A 23,642-nucleotide genomic window follows, 5' to 3' on the forward strand; every position below is an offset into this window, starting at 1 on the left:
AAAGCGAAAAAAATACAATGGTTTTAAATAATGGCTTACGTAACCAGATATACTGCGTGTGGTGTTCAACCACATAATTCTATGGTTTTGTATGGTCCGACCTTGATATTGATACTCATAACAAGTGAGTAATTACCACCTCGTACATAACAATACGTGATTTGGTGCTACTGTTTTGCTAACTGTATATCTACATCTTGTACCTACACCTACGTCTATGCAAAACGGCACATTGTAAACATAATGCCGCTTTGCAAGGCCCCGCTTATATCTATACATTAGAAGCGTTATATAGGGACCTTGACAGAAAAAAATGTATTTTTCTAAATGTTACGTTATAAATACATATAACGATTTGAAAAATACTATTTAGTCTGCCACGGCATGCGTCTGATACTCTCTATGTCTGTAGATGGAAACAAACCATTAAGCTTAATATAACAGTATCTGACATCTTATGTATACCCATTCTCTTAAGCTGTAAACTAAAATATATCTGAATACTACATAAATATACATTCTCGACACCTGTAACATCATACTACGATTTCTTGTCATCATGTATATGTATAAGACATTCAACATACATGTAATCGTACAAAAAGTAAACTAAGTTGTCTGAACAGATTGGCAGTTAAGATTCCATTTTCCATTTTTGGTTGGAATCGAACCCGCGCCAGCAATTCATATCAGTATGACCATCGTTACGCCGGCGGGTTAATTGATTTAGTAGTTTACAATTTTTTGTTGCCACCTTACACGACTAATTTGTAACAAGAAACATTCCGAATAAGAAATGTCATACCACACTCTTTAAGTCTGGACACGAGCGCTATGTATAAAGTTAACATTTCAATTGTTTCATTAATTAAACCCTTTGATCTGTTAACTAAGATATTTTGGCTCCGCGCCCGCAATCCTCAAAAATACAAGTGGTACGAAACTGAATAAGGGTGTTTTTGTGTCGCGCGTGTTTACGACTTCAAGCGCTTTTCTCCACACGAAGGCCAGTTGCACCCCATCGTATCTGCGAACATGAGTCTGCAGCACAGTGGTACGTCGCGCGATGGGTCGTACACACGCGCGACAGAAAAAAGGCACTGAGTGCTAAAAATACTCACTAGTTTTCATTTGCCAGATCAAACGTCAACAGTGTCGTTTAGTTTGATTAAATTATTTCTGCGTAAATACACAGCGAAGGCGAGAAGATCATTGGGTATACATTTTTACATATCACAGGCCTCACGGAATAAATGTTTCTTTTTAAATTCTTAGCATGCCTAACGACGATTGCATTGCGAAGCCAGCTTTCATTATGACGTAACGTCTTCATACACTTTTTGCCTGAATTTTATATGAGACTTACTAAGTTACTGATTAACCCACTTCTTTCTTTCGCAGGTGCCGTACGCTTCAGTATTATCAAGAGCAGCTCATAATGACATTAATTTTTAACTCATTAACAAGCCGTTAACCAACCGGCCCTGAAGTTTAGACATGATAAGCATACCACATCAGAAATGGACGGCGTGAAGAAAATACACTCGGGGACTCTGTACCGGTGAGTTTTTATATATTTATCACTACTTATTGTTCAAGAGTTTGTTTGTGTTGAGGGTCATAGAGGTGTCAGTCCATGGATATCAGAAATGTTCTGGGTATCCTCCCACCAATCAGTGAGGAGATTATGAGCTAAAAACTAACTAATTTTTATTTTACTTATTCACTTCTCTTTTGCATAAGTTACATGGAACAAACAAACATTTAATTTGATGCAAATTTTATGCAATTGAATAGGCCAATTGCTTGCATGCGGTCCACCTGATGAAGGTGTTGTCCAACCACGGATATTACTACATTTACTTTACATATATTTACATACATACATATAATTCAGTTAGTGAGTACACAGCATGAAATTAAGACGCGACTCGTTCCAAAAGTATTTTGCTCTACTATTTATACAACATATTTAATAAAGGCATCTCTGTTATACTAGTTGCTGGATCTAGAACGACATTGTCTTGGCTGGTTTTTGCGGCCACGACAGATGGTGGTTAAAAATAGATTACAAATGTTCGCACTCGTTTATTTATTTGTGTTCCTTACAAAAATTAATGGGACAAGAATATTTATGGAATACTCTCTTATTAGTGATCGAAGAATACTCTGCAGGAAACAGTAAAAGAGGTGGGATTTCTTTCTGCTGTGCAGGGTGTGGTAAGGGCTTACCACAGAAGACGTTCTAGCTTAGTTTACAGATAAATAAAGACATCAGTTTATGCCTTTCTTGGACGCTTTATAGTTGTAATTACTGATAAAAAAAGTTAAATGACTGAATGTCTAATATATTGTGAAGTGTTTCCGTTATTGGTCGGGCATTCAGAGGATTCCGAGTTCGATCCCTTGCCAGCGAGACATCTGATGTTTTTCATCCATCATTGCTGATGATTGAGTATGCCTGTGGCACTCACGCCACTGGAAATCTTAGTTTAGCTGTGAGTTAAGGGGCTGTGAGTGTAGAAAACATTTTTTATCGTTCCTATGTCCCTATATTCCTGGGTGTATTGGTCTGTCCTCTGTAATATAGAAAACTCGCAAAGTACTCCTCAAGATATTATTTCCGGGAAAGTTAATAATTAACTATTACTCGCAATCTTCAGTTGATATCGATATCATTGAGTATGCATTACCAATTTTAATATCCATTCAAATATCATTGGACGGTTGGAGCGCAAGTTAATCAACTATTGACTAATATCTGCGGTATGCGTTTCAACACAAGCGGTAATATAGTTGCTAATTTGCGGGTTAGTCAGCGCTTAGGTTTGTGAAACTTGCACGTAGATACACGTCCGTGCACCCCAGTGCACCCTGTGTATCCCAGTGTAACTCCGTGCACAATTTTTCTATCAAAAAGTACGAAGTGCGGTACCAAATTTCGGTAATTTATAATTGTATATTATAAATTACCGAAATTTGGTAACATCTGACTTTTTGAGATGATACTTCGAATCTTAAAAAGTCTTGTAAGTCAAACCTAGTGAAAATTGGGTGCAATCCCTTTTATGTACAAATCCTTTTATGTAGGTGCTGGACAAGGATCTCCAACCAATTTTAATGATCGGAATTGGGGGAGGCCTTGAGCATACTGCAGTACCACGTTACTTCAGTGTGCATTAGTAGTTTGTATTATGTCTGTGTTTACCTAGAGTGGCGTTAAAATTGGATCTACTGTTTCCTAGATTAATCTATACCCGAATACACATCCGACGCAAAAGAAAATACTACTCTTTAAAAAAAGATATTAAATGTTACTCGTGAAATTTGCTTCCCATATAAAATTTAAATGTCATATTTCTCTACACTAAAATATGACCCAACTATCGCAACAACTTGCCCGCAAAATAATTATGTACTTAACGTATGAATAATTTCAGTGATTCCATATACGAGCGAATCGGTGAAAGGGATTTGCTGAAAAGTTTCTTGTGCGCTTAAAATTTCCACTGCGTTCGGGCTCATTCTCGCGAAAAGAGCTTTGAGTGTAGGGATGGCGATTCTCTCCGAAAAACCCCGATTCTTGAATCGATTCGGATCGAAGTGTGATAAATCGATTCACAAAACAATCGGAGCTCAAAGAATCAATTCTCCAAAAATCAATCGTTGATATTTTCAGCTAAAAAAAGGGCGAAGATAGCGAAAAAATAGCTCGTAGGGATCAAACAAGCACTGAAATACATATCCGTCAGAAAAAAATGTCTACATCACATTTGTTAATGTTCGATTAACTTCAAAAAGATCAACTTTCGATTTTCGATTCACTGAATCGATCTTTCATCCTAGAAAATTCTAGAAATTCCGTGAATCGAACTGGAGATCGATTAAAATAATCGAATTTCTTAGTCCAAAAGATCGATTACTCGATTAATCGATCTCAGATCGCCATCCCTATTGTGCGCTTAAAATTTCCACTTGCTAAAAGCGCTTTGAGTGTGCAGTTTAATTATGTTGACTCTGATAACTTATTGAAACTGTGCTTCCTTTGACGATGGGACTAACGCTTTGTTTTAATATCGGGCTATAATTTTTAAACTGTTGCGAATTGTTATGGCTTAAAATACGAGTAGGGAAATGTGTTACAATTTGGTGTTACAGAAAAGTTGCATCAATCAAATTTAACAAATTGATTTGATTACTTAATTAATTAATTACTTACTTAATCACTAAACGGATTGCTTACTTAATTAAATTTTAATTGTGTACCGATGCAATTGTGTTATGTAAGATAACATTTTATTGAGGCACTGCCGCGTGTGGAGGCATAAAATTAAATTGAAATAGAACAAGTTTTTTTTTATTTTTTTTTTTATAATATAAGGGTAGCAGACGAGCATGCAGTCCACCTGATGGTAAGTGGCTACTGCCGCCCATGGACATCTGTAATCAACCCCAGATGGGATTAGATATTCCTGCCTGAGGTCGAACAAAGATGCGCGCGGCTAACCCTGGAATCTAAGCTGGAACGCCTTGGAAAATTACGTCTCCCTTACCACACCCTGCAAACCAGAACACACCAGCGCTTAACACTGCTATTATGAGGCAGAAATAGGAGACATGTACGGGAGATGTATCATTTTAAAATTTATAATCACCTCCGAAACTGTTCGTTTCGTTCGAAATTTCGTTTAGAATTTATACCTACCTGTGAGTTTGAAGTTTAATTATGTCGACGATGCTAACTTATGGGAACCGCATTTCCTGCGGCGGAGTCGCGTCGTTTCAATAGACGCCGGAATGTATTCACGTCACAAGTTTCTGCTGCTCCAAATTTTACCACCGGCTTTCAGCATTCTCACTGGATTTTATGTATGTACATATATGTATTATAAATGTACATAAGAATAAGCTACGTGCTCGGAACCGCCGATGGAATAGTTTGGAGATCGTGCTATATTTGTCCTGTTATTTCTTGAGTTGATTTTAAAACTAGACTCTAGATACCAGGTTTTACCAGCCAGACAGCAGAAGACATTGTACCTATAGTTCGAGTAGAAAACAAATCGATAGTATACAGTCCTAGATCCAATATGTTAAAGTTTACAGAAAAAAAAACTGTTTGACATGATTTTCCAATTAATTCTGTGCTTTCGAATAAAGAGAAACAATTCTTCTATAAGCTGACGCAATGCCTATGTATCCTAAAAGATTATGATAACGTTGCATATAAACGTTTGAGGACACTTCAAATTGTTGTCTTAATTGGTGTTGTTGACTTAATCGACTTGTATTGTTGTTGTACTTGAGAAGGTGGTGGTTTGTGGTTCGACTCCGGCGGCACCACCGCCACACCTATTTCTACCGAATAACAGTGTTAGGCGCTGCTGTGTTCCGCTTTGAAGAGTGTGGTAAGGGAGACAGACTTTTCCGAGGCGTTCCAGCTTAGTCCTCAGGGGTAGCGGCGCATCTGTGGCCGACCTCAGGTAGGAATATCTAATCCTATCTGGGGTTGATTACAGATGTCCATGGGTGGCAGTAGCCACTTACTATCAGGTGGACTGCATGCTCGTCTGCTACTCTTAATTATAAAAAAAAATCTTGGATTACGCGGTTGCCAATATTGTTTTTACTGTTTTTGTTGTAAATGTTAAGAAAGCAAGCGTTTCTATAGCACGGGTCACAACTTCCGTCCCACCCGGTTTGTCGACACCCATTAGAACTTGATTCCTTCGACGGTAAGAAACTAATGTTGTTTCTGCTAAGCCAAATATGCCAAAATTTTGCCGATTACTCATATATGATTGATTTTATTTACGGAGTAAATTATAATATCTATAAAATCAACACAAGATCAACGTGAAAAAAATGTGTACTTTTATAAGGAAAGTAAGTCGTAAGTTAACTTACGAGATCTTAAATTTATAATTTTCATACTTCATGCCTTGCATTAGATGACACAATTAGCTGAGAATCTTTGGGAGATAAAGAGTGAAGTTGTTAATCATTTCCGTAAGGCTACCGATGCATACTCTAACGAAAAAAAAGTATATATACGGTCGAATTGAGTAACCTCCTCCTTTTTTGAAGTCGGTTAATAAATATTAACCCATAGTCAGCTAATATTTACAACATCTCGTACGGTCCCGAACTGCACTTGACTAGAGTGTAGAGTCACTGCAGGTTATGCGGTGTAGTATGCAGATATTGTCATTGTTAACCCTAAACCGACGTGATCCCGCAGAGCCCGTAACTTACACTTAACTTAATACGAGTATATTATTCATTTAACATATTAATTGTTAATCGTTACCATTACGTTTATAAAGATATTGGCATGACACCAATACTTCTTATAAACATTACTGACACCGTGAATCCAAAATGCTTCAAATTTCTTAGTTTATTTCGTATAAATATCTAAAACCCGTCAAAATGTTTTGTTGTTGTTCTGTATGATTTTAGTAATGACCCGTCTGTTATTAACAAGTGACGTGGACAACATAGACTCCTACAGTGTTGTCCTACACTGTAGCTATAGACAATACACACCCGCGACCGAGACAGGTTCATACCCTGGATTATAGTTAGGGGTTGGGGGTTGAACAATGACATTGTTTGAGTATATGATGCTGCTACTCGTATATACAAGATCTTGAGTAGCTTAGTTCATGAAAGCGCGATAGTTATTAATAATCTTCTAGGAAAGGACGCTAAAACTTAAATTTAAATGTCTACGACTCTAAAAGAGGAGTGAGTGGTTTAAGAATATACTTTTGAATGAGGAGTTCTTGTATTTTAAGCATTGTTTTGTAGTTCGATTCTCGGCAATGGACATCAAAACTGATATGACATAGATAATTCGACCGTTACCAATATTAATTGGATTATGAAAACAATACACGCTTGTAGCAACGGATGTTTTATTGGATGTCTCTTATAATAAAAAAATAAGTGTTCAAATCCACTAAATCTCGAATTTTTTAGCTTTTTTTATAATATAGGAGTAGCAGACGAGCATGCAGTCGTCCACCTGATGGTAAGTGGCTACTGCCTCCATGGACATCTGTAATTTACCACCTTCAAAACTTAGCAAACTTACATTTTGCACGCCAATGAAATGAGTGTTATGACGTATAAAATATATAGAAACGTAAAACTAGCGAGATGTTATGAAAAACAGCAATAAGGGGTTAAAGACAATAGACAAAGCTCCATGTCCGAGTCGCGTCTAAGTAGCGCACTGTGGGATCACCTTGGTCGCTAAACAATGACTGTCTACACTGCATAGTACAGCCTACGGATACGAGTGCCCTATGACCCTCTAGGTTTCTTTATAAGTATCATGTACGGCTGTAAAATATTGCATGGGCGGATTGACAAATATTTTAATAATACTGTTGAGATTTTAAGAGTAATTAGAAAGTGCTGCGAAACAACAATCAAACGGTCAGATGTATTCATTTTACTTTTAAAAACTGTCTTTTTGAGTTTAAAAACATAACGAGGAACTATTTCGATAACTATTTTTAAATTTATCGATTCTAGGAAAAAGATATAATGATGTATGGATACAAGAATACTATTTCCATCTACGCCGGTTATTAATAAAATTAATCTATTCAATATTTGCCTACGAAAGAGCGATAGATTTTTTTTGGAAATTGTAAGTGTATTCGTACTTTTTGCAAACACAGTGTGATGACGGTATAGGCATAAAATATATAGAAAGATAAAACTGGGGACGAGATGTTATGAAAAACAGCAATAAGGGGTTAAAGACAATAGACAAAGCTCCGTGTCCGAGACGCGTCTAAGTAGCGCACTGTGGGATCACCTTGGTCGCTAAACAATGACTGTCTACACTGCATAGTACAGCCTACGGATACGAGTGCCCTATGACCCTCTAGGTTTCTTTATAAGTATCATACACGGCTCATGAAATACAAAATAGTGCATACTGACATGTATTCGTTGCGTTCGGCAGATTGACAGATAGTTCAGTTTTATGTTGTTGAGATTTAAAGAGGAACTGGAAAGTCTATGAGAAAAAATTAATTATGTACTTTAAAGGTGTTGTAAAAAATTTACTTTACTAGTTTTATCAGAGATTTTCTGTAATTCTTTTGGAATCTCAAGCTCCATAAAGTCTGTCATAAATAAACTTTACAAGTACACGATATGAAGTAATCGAGCGAATTATAAAACTTTGCGAATCTAACTCTTGTGAAAATATAGTGAGTGGAATGCAGTAGAGACGCGATGAGGTGATACTCTAAAAATGTAATTGGACATAGCAATTAACCTCAATGAGCGGTCCTGTCGCGATGTAAACATTTAATAGATCTAGCCGACGAGTATGCAAATCTCCTCATGTGAAGCCTCTGCCGTCTATTAATGCTTTAAACCAAATTCAGACAGCAAAGATGGTGCGATGGTGGTACTGCTGCCGCATGTCGGTGAAGCATTTTATGGAGTTGCTATAGAATCGATTTTTAAAGGTAGCGTCATTAGTAAATTCATTTTTGCCGTAAATTATTTGTTTTGGTTTGTTCTTAAGTATCTATCCGAATAGCACAACATATAAACAAAGATACGTAGATTTCTGTAAGACCTATTTGACTTATTCATTCTCAAAGCAATCATAAATGGTTTACACCATCATCATAGTCCAAATCATAGTCCGCGCCAAACTCCTAGTCCACTCTGAAGTTGTTGCGAGTAGGTAGTCATACAATTTTCTATGGCGATGCGATTCTATATTCAGAGCGGACTAGCAGTTTCACGCGGACTATACCTATCCTGTAGAACAAATGCCAAGGCTCTACGACGGAAAAACTATTTTTCAGGCTAATCTTGTTATTTACGGAATTATTTTACGGAAAAATAAAGTGTTTCCTAGAACGGATGAGTAGCCTAATTAAAGGAAAAGAGATTTTTTGTTGTTCGAAGTAAACAACAAGCTTCGTAACTCGACGAAATAAAATCCTTCCGAAGTTACGTAACTGGCTCAGTACTTTGAAAAGGCCAAATAAACAAAAATAGCAAATTTGAACACGAACCAATTGTGGGGTGTTTTAATATTGAAAACTTCAGATTGTTTATTTTATTAACTGACAATGACATATTCCTTATTATAATTTAGTGGTTGAAGCAAGAACTTGAAGTATATTTGCATTAGTTTAAATAATACTTATCATATCACTGTTTTTACGTATTTAATTTAAACTTTCGGAAATGTGCATGGATTCTGTAACTCAACTGATTTATTTTTGTCTGCCACGGAATTTTTAAAAGAAGATAAGTTTTTACCATAACGACTGTGATTTCTGCCTAAAAACAGTAATGTATAGCGCTACTATGTTCTCATTTGAAGGTTGTGGTAAGGGAAAAAATACGAATCGTTTCACTTGGTCCTCGGGAGCAATTACACATCCGTGGCCGACGTAAGGTAAGGCATCTAAGGTTAATTATCGATGTCCAATAGTAACAATTGCCACTTACCATTTAGGTGTTGCATGCTCGTTTGCTACATCTATTTCAGTAAAAGCAACTTCAGATAAATTTCATATTAGTCATATCGTATGTGACAGCTCATAAGTGGTGCAAGCTTTACAAACTTCCCTACACTGGTTGTACGCGTCACTCCCACGTAAGACACTTCCCACCCCTTCCTGTGGGTGCGATGCGGCTGGGAAGTGGGGGCCCGTGGAGCTGTTGGCGATTAACTACCAACTTGTTTCTGAATGACGTACGGTTTACTATCAAACGCATTTAGTAGCTTGCTAAGAAATAACTGCGAAATGCACTATGAAAGTGCTAGGGAAATGTCTTAAAGAAGAAAGATTTAAATACATAATTACAATAAAGTGATCCTTTAGAGAAAAAATATTTTAATACAAAACGAGACATCAAGATTGGAAAAAATAAAATAGTTTTTCGTTGCTTTTCTGATTTCAAAAAGTGTTATAACATAGTTGTAAGAGATGACAACGTAATGATCTACTTCATGTAGAATTCTTGCTGTATTTGGGGTCATTAACAGATCTTTAAAGGGCTTGTGTGTCTTTTTAATGATATTCTTCAAAAGAGTAATATTTTGAATACGAACGCAATGATTATTTTGAATTCCTTTCAATACGTTTCTTATTCTCACTTTATTTCAATAGCTCTTATAAAGCGTAGCTTCGATGGCAAACATTTATAAACTTTCTATGAAAATCACTTTGAATGTACTATTGAAGTATGTAAATCGTAGGTATTGGCTATTGTAGCACTTATGTCAGTGTGCATACACGAAAACAATAACGGGCTGACCGCACTGATAGCATTGTTCATTTTCACTGGCCATCTAGTTGTTTGTATGTGTGCGATGGTGAACGCGGTTGAAGCCTATTGTGATTTGTGATACCATGTAGTCATTTTGATTTGAGTTTTTATGTGACATATTCGAGAGTGAACATACGCGACTTAACCTAAATATTTTGTTATTACTGTTATTTATTACTTCGTTGTTGATAACATTTAACCAGTTAACCTAAATAAATAATTCCTGGAAATTACTCATAACGATTCGCATATCAATTAGGTAATGTTTTATTACTTAAAATTATAACTGGGTTCGAATTCAGTGTCTTCTGTGTGGTATACCAAAAACAGTGGGCGCAGCATCACACTGGTCTAAAGAGAAATGATAACTTTATTTCTTTGCGAAGTCTGTTAAACAAATAAAAGAAACAAATAAATAAAAGAAAAAAGCATTGGATTAAGAACGGAGAAGTGGATGAGAGCATTTAATTTTTGAATTCATATTCTGTATGTTTTACATACAGAACTGGTGAATTGTGCACTTCAATTAACGGTCTTGTGTGCTTACCGGAAGCAGAATGTTACTCAATTGGGAATATGTGTGTGCTGATGCCGCCGTTCGGTCAGATTTTTGGATGTTGCTACGTATGCGAATTGAGTGGTGTTATGTTTTTCTTGATCCTTTGGGGCGCTATGAGAGATGAGTGTAAATTTGATTGAATATCACCTGTACAGCTTCTCATGGTAGGTATAATCTGTGTTATAGAACCAATCATAGGTATATATCTTTCAAATAACCAATGGATTCTTTGAATAAAGTAAAATTATTTTTGGTGTTTTGTGCGCATTCACTATTTTAAGGACTTTACAACACGTATTGTCAGCATTCATTAACACATGAATCTTATCTTAGTATGAGAAGGTTTTCTGTCATAGTACCACAGTTAAAAACTAATTAAGAGTTCCTGAAAACAACTGAAAATAAAACATTACGAAGCAGCGTCCCGGGAGTGTGACGTCACACGCGCCTAATTAATTCCAAAAAACAACAAGAGATAGCAATTAACTCGTAGTACGATACAATATAACTACACGCCATTGTACAAAAAGTTTCGCAGACGTGTCACTTGCAGGCGGCCGAGGTTTCTTTCCCCTGGCCGCCCCCGGCTTTTTGTTGCCTCCCCTTTGTGGCAAGATGGACAATTCACCCCCAACTCGTCTTACGTTGAATTAATTGCGTTCCGTAATAATTTGCCAAGTTAGAGTCGCACTCGCACATGGAGGTTTCCGTACCACCAAATGTTCATTTTTATGACCATGCTTTTATTAGCTTGAGCTGTGCCTATATTATATGTATGTAACAGAATCTATGAACTCGATTTTTAAGCAATAAAATTTAAAATTTTGAATACTTATCAAGAACCGATGACAATACATGATTTTAACAATCTTGTCCAATTCTAATATTGTCTGCTCTACGATTTTAGCGTAGTTTTTAGTTTTAAACTATAATTTTTATTTTTAGAATATACACAGTGTCTATACAAATTTAGCAAGTAATGCCATCTATTGAAAGTTCTGTATTCCACTGATGTGTGATGGATGCAACACAGATAGCGTTAGGGGTAACGTCTGGTCGTTAAATTCTTGTATTTGGACCCCCTTTTATATACAAGTATTTTTTTCAAGTTTTTAAACGTAACAATTTCAAGTGTCTATATATTATGGTTCAAGAGATAGAGCTATGTGACAGACGGACAGACAGCGGAGTTTTATTAATAGGGCTCCGTTTTTACCCTTTGAGTATGGAACCCTAATAAAAAGGGAACAGGAATGTAAATTTCGCTCCCGTTGGTAGGTGGCTAATTGTTGTTGAGTGCTAAGCTCTGTTGTTTAAGCGTTTTCATTACGCAATTACTGATGATTGTCTAGCTTTCAAGCCACCATTAGGTCTGATTAAATTAAATGCGACGCTCACATTTTAATTTTTTATAACTTTTATTAAAGTGGTTGTTTGCTTTTGTGTTGTTTCTGTTCGTTCTTTCGTTCTTTTGGTTTTAGAAGTTATATCAGAATTTCGTCAGTAGTTTTACTTGAAGCTAGCTAAAATGAAAAGAAAAATAGATTATTAAAATAACGCGACGTCCCGCGTGGCGGAGCGGTCGCCATATCGGGCTGACCCGCAAAGGGTCCCGGGTTCGATCCCCGGCCACACAGATATCTTAAAGATGAATTTAGGTTTCTGTTCCTGGGTCTGGGTGATTGTGTATTTGTCTATGTGTGTGTCCATTGTACCAACGACACTGGAAATCCTAGTGTGATCTCGGAGTGTAGCAAGCGTTAAAAAACTTATTTCCTTCTCATCAATATTTTATGTTTCATTTCTTATTATTACCTCGTGGACCTACAAGTATTTTAAACTTATAGTTTTATCTATTTTTAACTGCCTAAATATTTCTTTCTTTTCTAATATTTATATATTTCTCGAGGTATATTTGCGATGAGAGCGGAATACGCTGAAGTTAAGCTCGCGACTAAACGAAGTCCGCTGTCCAAAAGCTCAAGATCCTTTTAAACTTAAATTCGTGTGAAAATCTATTTTCGGCCAATAGCTCTCTAAGGCTTTACAATAACCCCCCAGCTGTTGCAATTTTAAACCCTCTTTGTTTCTAACAGACAACAACGGAATATTTTTTCGAAAACTTTCTGCTGAGCTTTTAAGTTTCACGAAGTTTACCCTCCGACTTCGGAATTTGTATAAAAATACTCGTGATTTCATTTATGATTGTTCATTGTTTTTGTAACTTTACGGGAGAAGTTTGTTTGATTATTTTTTAGAATTTTATTACAGTTAAGTGCATTATCTTGTTGGTGTCGTCGATTTTATGTAACGAAGCTAAAGTGGCCACAAAAATCAAGCAGCAAACCAGCATGGAAGACATCTTTACCAACCACAAACAAAGCAGTAATCCTATTGAGATCTGCCTTGTTGCTTAGGTGGTTTAATAGATATGCCTCATGTTTGTACTTTAACGTTATGCCGGTTTACCCAGTACTGGTTTCATGTGTGGTGGTCTTTATACAGGTAGGGTGGTGGTGTCTTCGCATTTGAATCGAGAATTCTTCTACCACCTTTAATGCTTTTTCTTTTGTTTATTTTTACGTTTCAATAATATAAGGAAAAATAATTATCACCTAACTTATTATTATTATTATTTTCTCGTTATTGTTTTTCCTCATTTGGCGACGTATTAGAGTTTATTACACAGAAGGCGAATTGTATTTTGCTACTTAGCTTATTTCTTCTTAGCGTTTCTTCTTTCACCAGCTAATGAAATACCCAGTTTTCTTGATAAATGTTCGGCGGTCGATGAGTTTCGGCCGCAGGTGGGCTAGAATTAAGCGCGTGACGTCACGTCCGTCCGCCTCACTCGCGTAAACTTGTTCGTATTGTTTACTTTTCAGCCTAATTCAGACACGTAACATTTGCTTGATTGGATTTTTTTCTTTTTTATGTCTTTTATTATGTACTGAAGTAGATAACGATGATGCATGATGATCTGATTTTAAGCGGTTTTTGCGTCACGTCACCTTCATCATATCATTATTTCGTAGAAATTGCCCATATTTATGGAATCCTATAAAAGGTGGTAGTTAGTCAGTTAAATAACCTTTTAAATAAATATACATTTCAAAATATAACATAGCAGTATTCATCAAGAGTTCTACCACCATTAAATCACAAATAAAATAGGCTATTAAGTAATAATTAGTGTTCATCACATGACTAACATTATCTGTAGTATAGATAGCGATACGGTATTATCGATAGTAACTATGAGTGATTAGTGAAAGTACCTACCTAATATTACGTTGATAATATGTCGTTGATATCGACTTTTTCGTATTTTGAGGAAACTAGACAATTTTTATAATAATAAAAATCAACTTTTTAAAGTTAGAGTCTTTTTATATTTGAGCCTAACGATAAAGCAAACGTGCTACCTGATGAAAAGTAGTCAACGTCGCCTATGAACATTTGCAACACCAGAGGAGTCGCCAACGCATCGCCGGCATTGAAGGAGAGCTGTTTTTGCACCTTTTTTGATGAGCCCCATGTCATAGCGCTCTGGGAATACCTCAGGAGGAAGTTCATTCCACATCTTGCACGTTCGTGGCAAGAACGTCCGTGCAAACCGAACCGTGTCTATGTTAGTCTCAAAGTTTAGACAATTTAACGACGACGACGATGCAAAATTATTGCTGTGTATTCTGTAGGTACCTATTAGACGATATTATGAGTAATTAAGAGTTGTCAGAAAGAGAAAAATCCGCCAAGTCTGCAGGCTGCAGAGCGTGGCAAAGAATAAGACATACATTCATACTAGTCGGGTAAAAATAATTTTAAGATGATCCAATCCTAATTCCTAGTTGATGCAGACAAAGCGTCTAAACATAATACGATTAGCTATGTTCAAATTGTACTTACCGCAAGGGAAAGTAGCGTAGCGGATACCAAACCTGACGTGAACGGTGACGTCACGACCGTAGCCACTCTACGTTTTGTGTTTGTGTTCGTTTGTGAAAAGTTTCGGTTGCGCAATCAATCTTCGTTTTCTCTAAGCGATTGCGAAAAGTTGCATTAGTTTGGAGATCTTACTTACAAGTTGTTTTTAAAGCTTTTTGAGTTAGGGATTTGTGAAATTATACGTTTACATCTGAAGTATCTTACGCGCAATCAATTGATTTTTATGTTGATGGGTTTGACAATAAATTATCTCTATGAATATGTAAATTATTATTATGTAAATATGCAGAATTATTGTTGTGGATTCTGTAGGTACCTATTATACGATAGAAGTAATGAAGAGTTGTCAGAAGTAGATAAAGATGAAGAAGTAATTCCGTAATGTCGTGCGCGGTCGGGAGTTCGATAGGTGATCGGAAGTGGCTAAATCTTCGCGCTTTCTTGCTTCTGAGGGTACGGTAAATCATTGGTCCTAGTTATCGACGTCTTCACAGATACGGTAAGTTAAAATCAATTTTTAATGGATTAGTGTGGAGGAGTAATCTAATAGCTACATGTTTATTACGATGACGATAATTAAACCTGAAATTACTTCGGAGTAATAAGAAAAACGTGCTTGAAAATGTTTAAATTCAATTCGGATAGCAAATACACAACAAAAGGAACACAAAAATTCGGTAATTCGGTTTGTCGTTCGCGCTCCGATCGGAAGCCCAACGGTTAATTAAGTGTCAACGGGCGACGCGATTCCGAATATCGGGCTCGAATCAAAACCTGGCGTACCTACTGCGGTGATACGGCGCGCTTTTATCAACCCTGACATTACACATGATCTGCGTTTTCAATTACGAATTGGCTAGCTGGGAATTTAAAGTTGATAGGGTTGCCAACTCTTATTGCTGTAGTCGTAGATGGAATAAACAGGCTATAATTAGGTTTTATACGTTGGTCGTGACACAGAAAAATTCATATTCATCGTGACGATGTTGTTTTTTTAGGTTTGTTATTCCAAGCTGACTTGCTCGGAATTTTAAGTTTACCTGGTTATCAATTTAAGTACTAATCTGTTGACAGCGTAGCGTACCAACAAAATATACACTCTTAATAAACTTTCATAGTTCGTGTATACGTATGATCGTGATGATATGAACATCTACCATAATGGTCGCCATTTTCAGTTAGGAATAGCTTGAAAATTAAAGTAGATAGGATAAAAAATGTTGTTGAGTGCGAAAGAAAATTTTGTTTTGCTGGAGCTTTCGATGAAATAATCAGACTCCTAGTAATAGATCGTACAGAGGCCTTTTGTATGGTAAGTTATGTAATATTCACTTAAACATTACACATGATTTACGTTTTTATTTTAAAATTGGCTAGCTGGGAATTTTGTGATGACCAGGTTTTTGTAAATGTTAATAATGCAAATATTGACTCATCGATTAAATGGCTTTTGATTTGATTTATTTGATTGATATTTATCAACCAAATGATTTTACTCACAAAAAACAACTTTATAAAACAAGATATTTAGTAACAGATGGCAACGAAATACGAAGTATTGCGGTCCATTAGCAATACGTCTAGTTTTGGTACTCTATTTTACTATTCCTACTTCAACGGTTCATTGCGTTTGTATAAGTTGGAACTCGCGACGAAGTTTCAACTGTAAAAGATGAAATGCAAGTTTGTATCTTGGGAACTGTTCATTGATTTTCGGAACTCCGTTTGCGGTATTTCCGGAGTTGTTGGTGTTCTATCTTTTATATCTTTATCTATATTTGTCTAGGTGTATTTGTCAGTAATTGTATCGATAAAAAATTAAAAAAAAATAATTGATAATTTCGAAACTGATTTTTGCTTGTTTGCATGATATATACATTTTTATTTTAATTAAAGTCTGGACATCGGTCTCTACTCTCTACTACTACAAGCGATAAAACTATGTCATAATGACTGCCATTATTAACACTTTCATTTTAATATCGTAACTTAAATCATTCTAAAATGTTAATTGAGTTGTTTTACTGCAGTACTAAGCTATGCAGAGTGTATTTATGCTGAACCCACGTGGGCCTCGTATACTACGTTAAAGAACTAAAGAGTATCTTAAGTATTATATGTGTTAATATCTATTGTAATCTATCTGTGTGCCGAATATCACTAACATCCGATCTGTGGTTTTTGCGTGAAAGCGTAACAAACATTTAACTTTCGAGTTTATAATATTAGTATGAAGTAATACGTATCTTTTTAAAAACAAGAATTTTTTAACCGATTTTTTCGGTTTACTGTCGTTCAACAAAAATAAAACGAGCGTAACATAATTTCCGTTCGATACTTGTCTTAAATAAAAAGTAATTCCTATTTTGTTACTTAATACGCTCCATTAGGCTGGAACAAAGATGCATGGGCTCTTCAATGATGGAAGATGAAACGACGATGCGATTATCTTTCAATAACCTTTAGCGGACCGTTTGTGCCAGTAAAATTTGGGGACCTTTCACAAACCGAAAATACAAGAGCCGTATTATATTTATATAATGGCATATATTAGAGGATTGGATGACTATTAAGTTATGGTTTACGCTCTTTACACTCCTATTACGATTCTATGTATTGAAAATGTGTTATTTAAAGACACGGTTAGTGTTGCAAAACTGTTGTTGTACATTACAAATTGGTACTTTTGATTCAAATTTAACCATTGTTGCCGTCTTAACAATTCTTAAGTAGTTTAAGGGAATATTCGAATATCATCAATAGTTAACGTAAGTCTACGTTATGATCCAGCGACCTCCTAACGAATATACTTAGGAAACTAGTAGTTTAAAGGGTCGACTTCTAAACTATTTATTTGACTAATACCTTATTTCAATTATAATTTACTACTTAGAAGCAAGTACTAATCATAGTTTATTACGATACTTGTCAAGTTAAAATATATGACTTAAGGGGCGGTTTTAGCTGTTCCCCTTGGAATACTTTTCTCCGATTTAAGTGTCTCTCAATAAAGTTAGGTCGATAGGTAAGGGTATAAAGGTCTCAATAGGAAATTCCCCGTCCTATAAAATCGATTCAGCCTTTCTATGGTTAATCAAAAAATATGACTTTCATGTACAGGGAATTCTACACTTTATTTATTTGTACTATAGATCAATTTTTTTTTTATATCATATAGGAGTAGCAGACGAACATGCAGTCCACCTAATGGTAAGTGGCTACTGCCGCCCATGGATATCTGTAATCAACCCCAGATAGAATTAGATATTCCCACCTGAGGTCCGCCACAGATGTGCCGCTACTCCTGAGGACTAAGCTGGTACGCCTCGGAAAAGTATGTCTCCCTTACCACACCCTTCAAACCAGAACACAGCAGCGCTTAACACTGCTGTTATAAGGTAGAAATAGATGTGGCGGTGGTGCCGCCGGAGTCGAACCACAAAGGATTCTACCACCTTCAAAAAGTGGTAATTGTCTGACGTAGGTGGCAAGATAATCTATCTTCCTATCCTCTTAAGTTAAGCATTCTATCTGTTCGTCACGTCTGTTACGGCACAAGGAATCGGACAGTAAAGACAGATCAATTCAGAGCTATGTAAAGGTACATAACAGCGAGTGAACCATTATTCCAAGTTGCGATAGAAACGCAGAGCAGTATTCATCCCGGCAAGAGTTGGAAGTATTGAACCAGAATTCAATCAATACGCCATTCTCCACTATTCCAGTCAGCGTGCACCTCGCATTGCTCGAACAAAATCACTTAGCAAGTGTAGTTAAGTAAATTGTCAGCGATCGAGTTGAGTGTCTTAATTGCTGTTACGTAAACCGTAGTGTTGAAGTTTGTAGGCAATTTGGTGGGTTTTGTGTTCGGCGAGAATATGTTAATTAGTTAAAGAAAATGGTTTTTACATTTACAACCCCAGTGTGGATGCTATAGATACAGATAGATCAGAATATATATAAAAACGTCTGGACCCAAGATTAGACATTTAGAACTACTATTTTTTCACGTTTTTACTAAACCGTAATTGATGTTTTTATCGCAACCGATTCATATACATCCTCTACGGATTAAGATGAAAGGTAGTTAAAAATATGTAAAATTTAATTTCAACATAATGTGCGATCATTTAATAAATAATAGCGTAAAGCCAAAATGACCGGATCTTTGTTGAGATCTCCAATATTTTATTCATATTGGTCGACAGCCAATTATCGATTTATTAATCAATTACCGGTGAGCTACTCAGTAGCTGCTACTGTATCTGATATTTGATGAATCGACACGTGCATATACGAGTATGACAATTTGCTTTAATTTGGTTTCATGCGAATTTTGTTGTTGTTTTCTTTGTTGCAATAAATACATGTATCCTTTTGCAATCGTATTCTCATCAAGAACCATCGTAGATTTTCATTTTCAGTGTTCATTAAGATGGACGAATGTAAGACTTTTAGGGGTATGGTACATAAAATGTGAAGTCTCCTGAGAATTCTTCCTTTGCCTGAAAATATTGTTGCCGAAATATATTTGATCATTTCATAGATTCATTTGAACCGACAAATAAATCAAATCTACTGTTTTTTATCTATTTGTGTAAACAATGCATACGAGGTTAGAAAAATCTAGTTATTTCACTGTTCACGTAAACGGTTTTCTCCGTAACTTTGAATGATTGAGTTGCAAATAGCTTTTATTTTCACAAACCGTTTAGTCGTTTGCAGTTACCAAGCGCAGTCCAAAAACTATTACCTTTTTGTTCGTGAATTAAAATTCTCATGAAATAAACCTTTGTTTCTTTATTGTGGATGTCATTAACAGTACTGAAATTGTCACTCATTGTGTTCGTACGTAGCATTCGACTACAATCGTCATGATAGAAATATGTTGCTTTTGTTTCATATTCTTATTTGAAACGATGTTATACTTTCATTATGATAATCAAAACAAAGCATGGTGTTGTACAGTAAAGTTGATACATTTGCCAAAGGATCAAATACCTAAAGTTACTTGGCACTTTAGAAGTCAATTTCCATCATACTTTAAAAAAAGTAATAGTTTATTTTAACCGTAAGAATCACTCGTATAAGAGTTTATCGTGTAGTTTAAACTTCAAAATTCTTCAAATAGTAAAAAAATGACTTCCAAGACTTGAATATATGTGAGGCTATTTACAAGACATTACAAGTGAAGCTAATATAAATCGTGTGGAATGAAGCTAGCGAAGTGTTTAAAGATTCTGTCGATGTTAGCTCGCGGCCGCAGTAAACGGGTGCTACGTGTGGCGATCATATATAACAGTAAAAATACTTCCAAGATTTCATTACATTGTTTGTTACTTAGTAGCAAGTGAAGTTAATATAAAGCGTGCAGAAAATGAAGCTAGCGAAGTGTTTAAAGATTCCGTCGATGTTAGCTCGCGGCCGCAATAAACGAGTGCTACGTGCGGCGGCGCGGCGCAGCATCGAAATGCGGTTCCGGCATTAGGCGTTTATGAAATTGATTCACTGTTTACTTGGCAAGTGCCGTGGAGCTTAATGGAAGGAAGAAAGAATACCCTAAAAAAGGATTATGTTTAGCAATATGAGAAAACTCCTTATTTTCCTCCGATGAAACAATGCATATGGTATAAGTTGATACATTTACCAAAGCGACAAATAAGAAAAGTTATTTTGGCATAATGAAGTCAATTTCAAGCGAGTTAAAGTTATTTTATGTCGAATATAAAAAAACAAAAACAAACGTATGTACACTTTAAACTTACACGTAACGGTAGAAAAATTGTCATTAAAGTATACAAGTTAATCGTGTAGTTTAGGCTTAACAAATAGTTTGTGGAAAATGAAGCTAGCGAAGTGTTTAAAGATTCCGTCGATGTTAGCTCGCGGCCGCAATAAACGAGTGCTACGTGCGGCGGCGCGGCGCAGCATCGAAATGCGGTTCCGGCGTTAGGGGTTTATGAAATTGATTCACTGTTTACTTGGCAAGTGCTGTGAAGCTTAATAGAAGGTAGAAGTAATACGTAGTAAAAAGTAGTAGTATGTTTATTGTATAGCAATATGAGAGAACGCTTTATTTTTCATCAAAAGAAGAAAATTATTATAATATAAAAGAAAAATCGCTAGTTGAGTAATTATTTATACTCCAGTAATCACTTACATAACTTTAAAACTACGAGTGTTGGACTAGAGCCGGTGTGAATACTACTGGTATAAAACATGAAAATATAAATACTAATGTTATGAATACAAAGCAAATTTCTTGTCATTAAATTAATTACTATAATACAAAAGACTTGAGCGAAAAGTATCTCAAAGCGACGTCGACAGACGAACACAGATACTCGCACAACGCTACGTGGAATGCTTTGATGCAGTGAAGTTTCCTACGATGCGGAACGCTCTGAACTCGGATATTTAACATTTTAGAACTATTCGCTTCGTTACGCAGTCACAACTATTTACGTAATCAAACGGGAGGCAAGTTACGATGATAACTCGATACGCAATGTTGACATACCCGTTTCGGTGGGGCTGATTGGCGGACTACTAAATCCTGGGGATTTGGGGGTTTCGTTCGGATTTAGATTCGACGGTCATGTACTTGTAATGTACAATGAGCGATCCCACTAAAAGCTCGCGGGGCTTTGTCCTCGCCTTCTTTGTAGTCGGTCTGTGTGCTCTTCTGAAAACGTGATTTTAGTATCAAGGATTTGTCTAGCGTCTTCGATTGTTTTCTAAAATGGCGAATGCAAAGTTTTACTTCGTTTACAGTCTTTTGTTATAATTTATAATGTCGCTTGCTTTATACAGGTTCAGTAATAATTTCTTTATACAGGTTCAGTAATCAACACGTATTCTTTTCAAAATGTGGATTTAGTTTACTTCAAAGAGAGCTCATTGATTTTTTTCTACCAATTAATTCTCGTGTACATTAGGATTTTTTGTTATCGTTTCCTGTCTTAAGTGCGCATTGTTGTAATTCGGATACATGTATCTTTTCTTGGCAGAAATAATTGGGTTACTGGGAGTAACATGATTCTCAAATGAAATTCTATGCTTAGGAAGGCATAAGGAACCTACTGTTTACTAACACATTGTGCAGTATATAATATACAACATTAGAACAGACAATACTCGCACAAAAGCTCTGCAATGAACGTCTAAAATGTCACCCAAAAAGCGAAGACCTAAAGAAATTTCAAGTCCTTTACGCGAGATAATGAAATGTAATGGGACCCATATCAAAGTAAAAAAGGTACGTGGAGACAAAAGGTGTCCACTGCCAAGATTTAGCCATGACAAATGTTTATCGTCATTGCGTAAAAACATTTATTCAACAGGCAATATATTTGCAGTCCAGAACAGAAATCAGTAATTTGAGTCCTCAACTATTACATATGGGAATATCCACGAACATTAAATTTTATGATCGAGTATATACCGAAGTCAAAAAAAAAATTCTCGCTATTATTGGAGAATTTCGGATCTTAATGATCTTTACAAATATTTATTGTTATTACGAGGTCTACTAATGATTATATTATTTGTTGAACAAGATTCTGATTCTAATTTCCCTAAATCTAGTTAAAATTTGATGATTTTACAATTTGTAAAACAGCTAAGACTTATTCTTAATTGAGTCTCGAATTCAATTAGTGAAATTGCACTAGGCAAATTTGGTAATGGAAATCTACTACGACCAACTGTGCAAATAGAAGATCGCTGAAACTATGAGGATTCGAATATTGTAGCATCTATAGAATTTCGGATGACAATGGATGTCTCCTCGATAGTCCTCTCCTAAAGTGTTCAGAGATCCGTAAAGGCTTACTAAGTTGAATTTGGGTAACTTAAATAATATTCGATATGGTTTGTTGATTTTCTGAAAGTAGAATATGATCTTGTTTAGATCTTGTGTTGCTTATTCTTCTATGATTTTGACACACTGTGATTAACTATCACGCCAGAAATGTAACACGGTATTATAAACTTCACCGAAATCATTTACGCTAAAGTATGAGTACTACCGCTATCCAGTTGTTTACTTCATTTCGTGGACGAGCGGTTACGAGCAACCACGCGGATGTTCATTGACTGTTTTTTCCTCAGCGGCGAATGGTAAATTGCTAGATTGAGTGCTCAAGTTTCGGAAGATTCGTGGATGTGTGCCAAGTTTCTGGCTACAACCGGCTGTTTTGGAATCAAGGGCTCCAACAAGAGTAACAAGTTATCGTATAAATAAACTGCAAAATTGCCCGTCTTATATTCACAATGAAAAATTGCTTTAGTTGCGGAGAAATAGAGAAAAATGGCGAATAATGGACGGAAACAATTCCGTAATAAGTGTAGCGACGTACGTAACGTTATCGCTTTACTTTCAACTTTGGAGTGTAGTCGTCGACTAGAAGCACGTGCTTTATCACGTGTGTCGTGAAATATGACGAAGACTTTATTGAGTAATCCATTACGTCTAGTAACATTTTCAGAAACTTCACTACTATGCGAATATGAAAAGTATGACACAGGTTGTTTTAAAAAAATCTTGGGCATCATGGATATAACCCTAGTTATCAACAGAAATATTCAAATGAAAAACAAAATCCGTAAAGATTACGATTATATCATAGTAAGTGATTAATTTGTTATATTTCGGAAATTAAACCATGAATGTATTTATCGGCATCTGAAAACTTTACCAGAAGTCCGGCAAATATATGTAAGAAGGAAAATATCAGAAGAACTTAATAGCTTTGAATTATTCGAATAATTCAAACCTCGGAGTATGGATTTCCGTGTCAGATATTCC

General features: G+C 35.9%; 1 protein-coding gene across 1 annotated transcript in view; it reads left to right on the forward strand.

Annotated features, from left to right (window-relative positions):
- Nucleotides 1–23,642, forward strand: part of p120ctn (adherens junction protein p120) — an 81,509-nt gene that overhangs the window by 13,342 nt on the left and 44,525 nt on the right. Inside the window, exon 2 of the mRNA XM_073089990.1 lies at nucleotides 1,402–1,561. Coding sequence (XP_072946091.1) covers nucleotides 1,521–1,561 — 41 coding nt within the window. The 5' untranslated portion in view covers nucleotides 1,402–1,520. The remainder of the gene's footprint in view (nucleotides 1–1,401; nucleotides 1,562–23,642) is intronic.

This window comes from Epargyreus clarus, unplaced genomic scaffold (assembly GCF_041222505.1).
Source record: "Epargyreus clarus isolate Ecla_fem2 unplaced genomic scaffold, WU_Ecla_fem_2.2 ptg000031l, whole genome shotgun sequence".
NCBI classification, from domain to species: Eukaryota; Metazoa; Arthropoda; class Insecta; order Lepidoptera; family Hesperiidae; genus Epargyreus; species Epargyreus clarus.